Source organism: Diadema antillarum, unplaced genomic scaffold, assembly GCF_040938485.1.
Source record: "Diadema antillarum isolate AM-2024a unplaced genomic scaffold, OU_Dant_1.0 scf00000066, whole genome shotgun sequence".
Lineage (NCBI taxonomy): Eukaryota > Metazoa > Echinodermata > Echinoidea > Diadematoida > Diadematidae > Diadema > Diadema antillarum.
The window spans coordinates 2,903,000-2,913,542 of NW_027270955.1; the positions used below are offsets into that span (position 1 = coordinate 2,903,000).

The following is a 10,543-nucleotide window of genomic DNA, read 5'->3' on the forward strand; positions in this document are numbered from 1 at the left end:
AGCTAGTTACAGAAGATCTGTTGTATCCTTCAATATTTATTCAAACCAAGAATTGGAATTAGATATCATATAGCAAGTTGTAGGGTTTTCTACGTTGAAAAAAATCACGAACTATATGTTTTCGATGTACAAGCTATATTATGTAAATACTTCCGGGTTGAAGGTCACTGCACGTGTGTTTTTACTTATACGCTCGACTTTACAAGACTTGGTGGCTGCAAGGAAACAAAAACCTCTGCGCTCTTCTTTGTGATTTGATGTATCATGCAGTAGACATCATATTTTCCTTCTTACAGTAACTTGCCATCATATTATCATGGAAGAAGACCAGAAAGTCGTTCGGATTGGATCGAGGAAGAGTGAGGTAAAAGTAGGAAATCTCTCAATACTATTAGTCCCATACGTTTATTCTGGCGGTTGTTAAAGTTTGTACTCGCAGCTCGTATCAGACGCTCGGCGACAAAAAAGAAAAAAGTAAACACTCTTTAAAGGACTGTACAGTACTGGTTGAGGTGAAGATTAAGGTTTATAACATTTTTTTTGTTTTTTTTTGGGTGAGATAATGAGAAACCTCTCACGAAATATAAAAGAGCATGTAATTTCAAGGGCAAGAAGGATCAATGTTTAATTTTATTTTATTTGATTGATGAAAATTGGCCTTGTGCCCTTGAAAATAAAACAAGAAGATCCTAATAAAAGTCGTGGCCTGTCAATTTAATTCTTAGACTTAGGATCGCTTTTTTTGATAGCTCGCTCAGCCATTTCAAGTAGCTCGCTCAGCCATTTCAACTTGAAATGGCTGAGCGAGCTATCAAAAAAAAAAAGCGATCCTACATAAGTCTTAATGCACTTGTCAATGTAATGACGCACCCCACTACCCCCGGACATGGGTGCGTCATGGTCATTTTTTGACTGACCACACGGGGTTTTTGACGCACCCCCACAGTCACTTTTTGACGGACCACACGGGGTTTTTGACGAACACCACAGTCACTTTTTTGACGGACCACACGGGGTTTTTGACGAACACCTAGGTCACTTTTTTGACGGACATCCTCGGTACATTTGACGCACCCCCGTATATACTGAAAGGATTTTTGCATACGCTTTATTCAAGCAATTTCATTTCCTTTCGGTTCGTAAACACAATTTGTCAAAGTTTCGGCAAGTTTCCCTTACCCTGGCCCTGTAAGCACCGTACTGTCATTCACCGTACATCACTCTGCTGCTACGATATTCCGAATGTATGTGCATGCAATCCATAGTCACCTGTACCTGGCCATACATATGACTTGTCTGCAGATGCGCTCGCTGTATGTGCGCGTCCATTTCTAGTCCGGTTGAATGCAACACATGGACGATGTACGTTCGATGAGGAATAACGAGCACGCTGCTCACTTGCGAATTGCACAGCGTTAGCGAGCGAGTCGCGCACCACTAACACTCGACTTGCCTGCTACGGCAGGTACGCGCAGTACGCACCACGCAACGGTATACCAAAGATCGTATACGGAATTCCGTATACGATCTCCGTATACGATCTTTGATTTTACTATAGTACTGTCTGTGAGGTCGAAATCGGTAACAGTCCGTCTGGCTTGAGATTGAGTATGCGTGATTTCATGAGTTTGTTGGAAAGAAAATGTGAGGAGAAAGGGTGGCTTTTAAGTCATTTGCTTGCCAGATTCGAGCAAGCATTTTTCCCTCTTAGGCCTACTCCAAAACGCTTCCCGACTTTGATTTTCACTTGCCGCGGGAAAAGCGCTCACTGTAAATTCACTCGCGGTACGTACGTGTATCCGGTACTGGTAGCGTGCAAAAATGCGTGCAGTTTTCCATAGCCAAGTGCATACCATGACGCACCCCTCGGTTCGTTAATAATGCGTGTTATTTTCCATAGCCAAGTGACGTACCATGACGCACCCCTCGGTCAAAAATTTGACGACAATGATGGGATTTTGACGCACCTCTCGGTCAAATATTTGACGGACATAGCTGGTAAAATGACGCACACCTGGGTCACAAATTTGACGGACCAAACGAGGAAATGACGCACCCATGTCCGGGGGTAGTGGGGTGAGTCATTACATTGACAAGTGCATAAGAATTAAATTGACACTGACATTCCACGACTTTGAGTTTTATTAGATATTTAGGATCTTTTTGTCTTACCTTGTTTTTAGATATCTCCGTCATTTCAACACCGAATTTCATCAAACTTTGATTCCCCTTTGAACTGTAGACCATTCTATGCTTTTTAACATTTCATACTCATATAGTCAAGACTCGGGGATAGAGTGGTTTCTACATATCTCACAAACGTCACAAGGCTGAATCCTCACCTCAAGGTCAACCAGTAAATTTAATTTTACTCTACAGTCCCTTTGAGTTCTTATTTCTCATGAGTCATGATATTTAGATAAAAACCAATGTATCATAATAAGGTCCATATTTAAGTTAATGTAATTAGCTACCAAACTAGTAGGTTTAATACAAAGGGAAACTACATATACTTAGTAGGCTAGCCAGACTGTACACATTCATTCATTGTTGTTTTTTTTTTCCTCTCTCTCTCCAACTAGATCTAGTAATAGTAGTAGATTACTACCAAGGCAAAAGAGTAAAAATTGCAGGAATTGACATTTTGTCATTCATTTGAAAATATCCTGCAGGATAGCAGTGATGGCAAAAGACCAATTTAACACAATGAGAGACATGAATGAAATAGCAAAAATAAGTTTTTGTTCTCATAATATTATCTCCTCAGGTCCCCTAACAAACAACAAAATGGGAAGCTGAAATTAAAGGGGGAAAATGAGATTTTTTTTTTTTGTCAACTCGGAATTTTAAATGATATGGGGGGGGGGGGGGGAAATCGCAAAGGTCATAAAATGGACAGAAATATTCCTTTGATAAAAGACTTCTAGAAGTTGTGATCTTACAAATTTCATTTCTACATAAGGAGACAAATTGAAGAAAGATCTACCACGTCGCTGCCACTCTGATTAATGATCTAGCTTGCTTACAAGGTAGAATATAAAAAAAAAAAACAGAATTCGAGCCCCAGTTTTGACTCTATCATCATTTAAAAAAAAAAAAAAAAAATGTTGCTCTCTTTTAAACTATAACTACATTGTAGTATTGATGGTGAATACATGTAAGTCTGATTTGTTTGAGGGTACATACATGTATGGTACTCTTTAAGTTTGCAAAAATCTGAAAATGATGTCTATCTTTAGAAATGAAAAAACAAACAAACAAACAAACATACTAATGTGCATTGTGAGGTAGGACAAAACTACAGAGTCTTCACAGCAGTGGTTATTGAATTGCTTGTTTCTTTTCCCCTTCTTGCCATAGCTGGCCATGATCCAGACCAATCTTGTAGTGGAGTCTTTGCAGAAGATCCATCCAGACATCGAGTTCAAGATTGGTGAGTTTCCCACAGCTTGCAAGGCTGTCAATACTCCACTTTTCTCTTAAAGACACAAAATTGAAAGCAACTAATTTGCATTTAAATGTAAAACTGAAATTCAGCCAAGATTCAGTAGTGTAAATAGATTCTATTTATCTGTAGGCGTGCACAAGTGAATTATCTGTAGGTGTGCACAAGTGAATTATAGTCTGAGATGTGCTAGCAATGCTACTAAGTAGTGCTGACAGGCACATTACCAAAGTGAACACTCACCTTGCCAAACTAGAATTATACAAAATTAACATGTTACACGTATCAACAGCAAAATACGGGACATTTATGCTAAATTCCATGTTAACTTTGTTGTCACAAGCAAAAGTAAAGCTTCCTCCACTGAACTATAATTTTGCAGAAGGAATATTCTTCATGTCGGTCCTCATGAATTAAAGGGATGGTATATAGTATTGGTTGAGGTGAGGATACAGCTTTTATCTTTTTGCGAGATTCTTAGTAACCACTTTATGAAATAGTAAAGAGCATGCAATTTTAAGAAGAATACAAAGTTTATTTGATGAAAATGTATTGTGAAATGACTGAGATATCCAAAAAATGAAGTAAGACAAAGTGATCCTAATAAAAGGTGGGTTCTACCTTTCATTGGGATTACTTTGTTTGGGATATCTCGGCCATTGCAGAACCAATATTCATCAAATAAACTTCAAATTCCTCTTAGAATTATATGCTTTTTCATATTTGATAAGAGGTTTCTCATCTCAAAGAATCATCATAAAAAAAAGAAAAACATTGGAAACCTCAAGCCCCATCTCAACCAAAAATGTACCATCCCTTTAAGCCTTGCAAATACATAAAATCCACCTCAACAGTTACCATGGAGACCATTGGTGATCGGATTCAGGACAAGCCGCTGTCCTCCATCGGAGAGTCCAATCTCTTTACCAAGGAGCTGGAAAAGGCCCTCGCTCTCAACGAGGTGGACATGATCGTTCACTCACTGAAGGACATGCCTACCCGCTTACCCACAGACATGGCTATCGGTGCCATTTCTGAGTGAGTGCAAAACGTGATTTCAAGGCCTTCATTGTATGTCTGTGTAGCCATTAGAATGATAGTGATGCATGTTTGTTTGTTTCATTTTTCTATTTGAGAAGATGGCTGGATGGCCCAACTGCATAGCTGGTCTTCCATGGGGTCCAGTTTGATGTGAGGCGAGACCACTTCACCAGGTTATTTGCCCTCTTCTTTTTGATGAGTGAATGAAGCAGGATCTTTCACGTGCATGAGTTGTGACTCTCTCACACACTGGACCTCCATTTTATGTCCTATCTGTGGAACAGAGCACATGTTTTGCCTCTTACTAGAGACGATGGTATGATTACACACAACATTGCTCAGATAGACTCGGGAATCGAACCCGGGTCCTTTGGATCCGAAGGCAGATGTGCTAGCGACTGAGCCAAATCACCATCATTGCATGTCCATATGTTGCCACAAACATTTGTTGGGATGTATTGGCTGACCACTGAAATACCTGACCTCACTAAGGAATTCTGTGCACACTACATACTAAGTAAGAACAAGAATTGTATCCTATAAAGTAAACACTTTCACTCCGTGATAGCTGTGCATGAGGTTTACTTTATTGATGCAGATATTGGACACATACTCTGTTACCAAATGACTTGAATTCTCAAGCTGTAGTACAGTTTAACTCAGAGGGGTCATTGTGAAGTTGTGCATACTGTAAAGGATGTTTTCACCAAAAAAAAAAAAAAAAGTGCAGTAAAACTGTTTTGATGATGGAAGTAAAATTTGAGCCAAGGATGTGTTTTTCTGAAGCTGATCATAAGTAGAGCAAAGATTTTCCTGGCCATGGAAAGAGTTTTTGGTAAAACCACAGATACTCAATCCCAAGGTCCCTGTCTACTGTAAGCTGCAGCTTTTAAAGCCCCTAGACCAGGCATTTTATTCTCTTTATCTACATGTAGTCCTTTGAAGAGGATATAACACCACTGGTCCTGTGGTAGATTGCTCATGCAATTAAGCAATAATAATAAAGCAATTATAGCTTCTTCAGTGGCCCCAAACACTCACATAGTCTTATTAATTTGTCTTACTCCCATTAGCACATGGTTTGTAGACAATGTCAGTGACATTTTCATGAGATCGTTTTAAGAGGGTTAAACTGTTGTCATTAACTCAGTGTTACTTCTTCTTGAATCCAGGAGGGAGGATCCCCATGATGCATTGGTACTACACAAGAAGCACACGGGTGTTTCCATAGAAACGCTGCCTGAAGGAAGGTGAGTGAAGACAGACAATGATGTGATCTCCACAAAAGCCCCTGGCATCATCTCCAGAATTTACCTTGATATAATACTTCAAATGCAAGAAGGCATTCTGTTTTATGGGTGAAGGTAAGGGTTGATGAAAGAAAGCCACTTAACCCGTTGAGGACGGTCTGATTTTGCTACAACATGCATTTTAGACACTTGCCCGAGTATACTCGGGACTTGTCCTCAATGGGTTAAAGGGCAGAATTTGGTATGATAGTTCAGTTCATGAATCTATATCTATCCATCAAGCCAGCTATCTATCTATCTATCTATCTTATCTATCTATCTATCTATCTATCTATCTTTGTATCTTTGTGTTTATGTGTTTATGTATGTATGTAGACTCAATATTTTTGTCCCCGCCGAACGAGTTCGAGCAGGGGACTATGAAACGGGCTCCGTACGTGTGTGTGTCCGTGTGTCCGTCCGTCCGTCCGTCCGTCCGTGTGTCCGTCCGTCCGTGTGTCCGTGTGTGCGTCCGTGTGTGATCAAAATCTTCAATTTGCTACTTCTCTGTCATTTATGAGCCAATTTTGATTCTGTTTGCTTTATATGATAGCACTACATGGGAGCTTTGAAACTTCTACACAGAATTTCAGTCGTGACCTTTGACCTTGACCTTTGACCTATATTGTACATTTTGCTACAAAATGCTACTCCTTCGCAATTTCTAACCCGATTTCGATTCCGTTTGCTTTATGTGATGGCACTAGGTGAGGGCTTCAAAACTTCTACACAGAATTTTGACCTTTGACTTCTTTGACCTTTGACCTTGATTTTTGACCTGTATTGTACATTTTGCTACAAAATGCTACTCCTTCGCCATTTCTAACCCGATTTCGATTCCGTTTGCTTTATGTGATGGCACTAGGTGAGGGCTTCAAAACTTCTACACAGAATTTTGACCTTTGACTTCTTTGACCTTTGACCTTGATTTTTTGACCTATATTGTACATTTTGCTACAAAATGCTACTCCTTCGCCATTTTTAACCCGATTTCGATTCCGTTTGCTTTAAGTGATGGCACTAGGTGAGGGCTTCAAAACTTCTACACAGAATTTTGACCTTTGACTTCTTTGACCTTTGACCTTGATTTTTGACCTATATTGTACATTTTGCTACGAAATGCTACTCCTTCGCCATTTTTAACCCGATTTTGATTCCGTTTGCTTTATATGATGGCACTAGTTGAGGGCTTCAAAACTTCTACACAGAATTTTGACCTTTGACTTCTTTGACCTTTGACCTTGATTTTTGACCTATATTGTGCATTTTGCTACAGAATGCTACTCCTTTGCCATTTCTAACCCGATTTCGATTCCGTTTGCTTTATGTGATAGCACTAGGTGAGGGCTTCAAAACTTCTACACAGAATTTTGACCTTTGTCTTCTTTGACCTTTGACCTTGATTTTTGACCTATATTGTACATTGGCTACAAAATGCTACTCCTTCGCCATTTCTAACCCAATTTCGATTCCATTTGCTTTATGTGATGGCACTAGGTGAGGGCTTCAAAACTTCTACACAGAATTTTGACCTTCGACTTCTTTGACCTTTGACCTTGATTTTTTACCTATATTGCACATTTTGTTACAAAATGCTACTTCCGGCGGGGACATATGTTACGCACCGCGTAATTTCTACTTTTCCTTGTTTATTTCTGTGTTTATGTATGTATATGGTATCTATCTATAGATGGTTCTGGAGATATTATTTTTTAGGTTATTTTCAGGGTTCGAAATTGGCGATGGTCCGCTGGCCATTGGCCACCCGAAATCACATCGGACTAGCTAAAAATCGTAAAATTCAGAAGTTACTAGTCCGTCTGGCTAGCCAACATATTGCTTCAGTGTCAAAATTGATTCTAAGTAGTCCTCCTGGCTAGTTAAAAAAAAAGTTAAGTGCAACCCCTGAATTTACATGTATGCGGCCCTCCATCTGTCCATCTGCCCCAGTTTCTCAGGATTCAAGTTTTTTGCAGGGTTTGTTTTTTGTCTTTATGTTTGTTAATATTTTATGTTAATACTTGTATATCCGGCATTTTTATGTGGGGCATTACCTAATCTGACATTCTTGCCTGGCACTTATGTTGCATCAGCATTACAGCTACTATGCAGTTACAAGAAGCAGACATCTTTCTCCACTACATTTTGATCTTGGACCAAAAAAGGTCATTTTTCTATGTCCCTCCTACCTTGTGCTCACCACCAACTTTTACCCCCCAACTCCTCCCCCCCCCCCCCCCACCCAATCATGTACACCTCTGTAGATACCTCTTTTAATTTGTTTTGTCTGCAGTGTCATCGGGACGAGTTCGGTGCGGAGAGTGGCCCAGCTGAAAAGGAAGTTTCCCCACCTGGTCTTCAAAGATGTTGTATCCTTTCTCTCCATCGACTGTTGAGGGCGGTAGAGGCGATCAAGATACAGTATGCCAAGGACAGTCAGATCTTGTGCCAAGTTGGAAAGCACAAACACCTATCTACATGGCTGTGGTTTGCTGAGGAATCACTTTCTTGATATTCATGTACATAACATAAAGATATGAATTACATATGTTCGAGTGTATGAATCATTTCTATTACTTATCTTAGATTTCATTGATATTGCCTGCTTTACTTGTCACTGTATGCTACCTCTATTACGCTTTTGATCCAATTCTTTGGTGTTTGTAGTATAAGTTTACTCTCAAAAGGGCACAATAATCATGCAATTTCCATCAACCAGAAGTGTTCTTGAAAAAAGAATCAAGTAATTTTCTTCTTTAAAAAGAAAACTAAATGCCTATTGGTACCTTTAAATCCAACCTCACACCTAGCAGCATTTTCCTTGACTGTGCTGACTTTCTGTGTGTAGAGAGGCAACCTCAACACCAGGCTGAGGAAGTTGGACGAGGACAAGGTGTATGACGGGTTGATCCTGGCTGTAGCAGGCCTTTTGCGCATGGGATGGGAACACAGGATCAGTCAGGTAAAACCTCAATTTCCTTCCGACTTTGTGTTTGTGTCATGAAGAAGACCAGAGATAGGGTCACAGTCTAATTAAAGGGAAATGCCACCCGACTTCCCTGAACATTCAGAAAAGGCAGAGATGTCAGGTAAATACTGCACTGTACATCATTAGAAGTTTTGAAATATTTATTCTAAATTGCATTCAGCAATTATTGCCTGAACTTATAACAACTATGGTGTAAGCAAGTCTGTCATGTCATGTTTGTTATGTGAACTGTACTGTACTTTGATTTGTATTCAAATATTTCCTACTGTTTCTATGTCTTCTGTCTGATATTATTTGCCTGAATTGTAGTCAGTCGTAAGAACTTTGCACATAGGATAGACTATATTCCCTGTGATATGCCTAACAAAAAATTGATGAAATTGAAGCCAATTCTTTCTTTCTTTTTCTGTGTCATATCCCCACATTTACAACTGGTGACATACGCTTAATCTTAAATTTTGGTTGTGTTTTCTCCTGTGAGGGTCTTAGTGCCTTTTTCCATTGATTTCTCTTTCTTTCTTTTGTAAATTTGTCCCCCTGTGATACTTGCTATCGCATTTCCACAAGAAAGTGAAATGTAAGGAATTATATTTCCGTCTTCAAATTAACATATTTAGTACAATGTTACAATGGTGGTCCATAGATGGCTAACCCATTGAAGAGGGACTGATTTTCCTGTCACACACATTTCCCATTTACCCCTGCCGGAGTATACTTGGGACTAGTCTTCAACGGATTAAGCCTATTCTAGCTGGGGGGGGGGGGGGGGGGGTCAATTTGACCCCCCCCCCCCTCGACATTGCGCGGAGCGATTCCGCATCGCACAAAGATTTTGCCGCGTCGTTTCATGACTGTTTTCTTTGAAGTCTCCCACATACTTTGAGACCAAATTTGCATTGTCTGGGTACACCGTTCTGAAGTTACATAATGTTTTGCGTACGCATGTCAACCCGAAAACGGCTCAAATTCATGATATCGTGTGCAAATCCAATGCAAATTGTGTTTTGTGGTTAAATTGATAACCATTGAAATTAATCAATTTTAATGTAGATAAGCTTGAAAAAGTGCCTGCAACAAATTTTGGCAAAAAACAATAGAAACAAAAGGTCAAAAAACAATGAAATACATAAGAAATTAAAACAATAAAAAACAAAAGAAACTGATTTGGATTGTGCTATTTTTTACAAGAAAATTGTTCAATGTGTCTTGAGGAACTCTTACACAAAAATGTAGCAATCATTCAATCTTTTAATGGAGTTATAGGTGAAAATATGATTTCATGCATAAATTTGCATATTTAATTTACTTAAAATAGAAAATCAAAATTTTTCTTTTGTATGACCATGTAATCTTGTAATTGACATCCAGCTCTATGTTCAGGCAAAATTTTGCGGCGATTGCTTGATCGGCGGCCGAGATCTTCGGGGGGGGGGGGGGGGGGGGGGGGGGTCAATAAAAACTTGGTCTCAAATAGCCCAGTTAGAATAGGGTTAACATGAATTTTCTTTCTTTCTATTTGTCTCCTGCCTATTGGCTGATGATACAACGGTCATTAAACAGATTCTTTCACCAGAGATCTGCAAGTATTCCGTGAGTCAAGGAGCGCTCGGTGTTGAAATCAAGACCAGGAACCGCCACATGCAGCAAGTACTGAGCAGCCTCAACCACCCGCAGACTCTCCTGCGGTGCGTCGCTGAGAGAGCGCTGTTGAAGACGCTGGAGGGAGGGTGCAGCGCCCCCGTTGCCGTCCATACAGATGTCAATGATGGGGAGGTGAGA

General features: G+C 39.8%; 1 protein-coding gene across 1 annotated transcript; it reads left to right on the top strand.

Annotated features, from left to right (window-relative positions):
• The first annotated feature begins 258 nt into the window (after positions 1-258).
• LOC139716552 (porphobilinogen deaminase-like) lies at positions 259-8,207 on the top strand. The gene is made up of 5 exons (XM_071628089.1): positions 259-364; positions 3,361-3,433; positions 4,300-4,483; positions 5,659-5,736; positions 8,069-8,207. Exons 1-5 carry the CDS (start codon positions 317-319, stop codon positions 8,169-8,171), a joined length of 486 nt encoding a protein of 161 aa, XP_071484190.1. The 5' UTR covers positions 259-316; the 3' UTR covers positions 8,172-8,207.
• Positions 8,208-10,543: the final 2,336 nt, after the last annotated feature.

What these genes read in the sequence shown, in the direction of transcription:
- LOC139716552 (XM_071628089.1), top strand. Translation starts at nt 317, where the DNA reads ATGGAAGAAGACCAGAAAGTCGTTCGGATTGGATCGAGGAAGAGTGAG. An exon ending in AGACATCGAGTTCAAGATTG is followed by an intron (nt 3,434 to 4,299) that starts GTGAGTTTCCCA and finishes CCACCTCAACAG; the next exon opens with TTACCATGGAGACCATTGGT. An exon ending in GAAACGCTGCCTGAAGGAAG is followed by an intron (nt 5,737 to 8,068) that starts GTGAGTGAAGAC and finishes TTTTGTCTGCAG; the next exon opens with TGTCATCGGGACGAGTTCGG.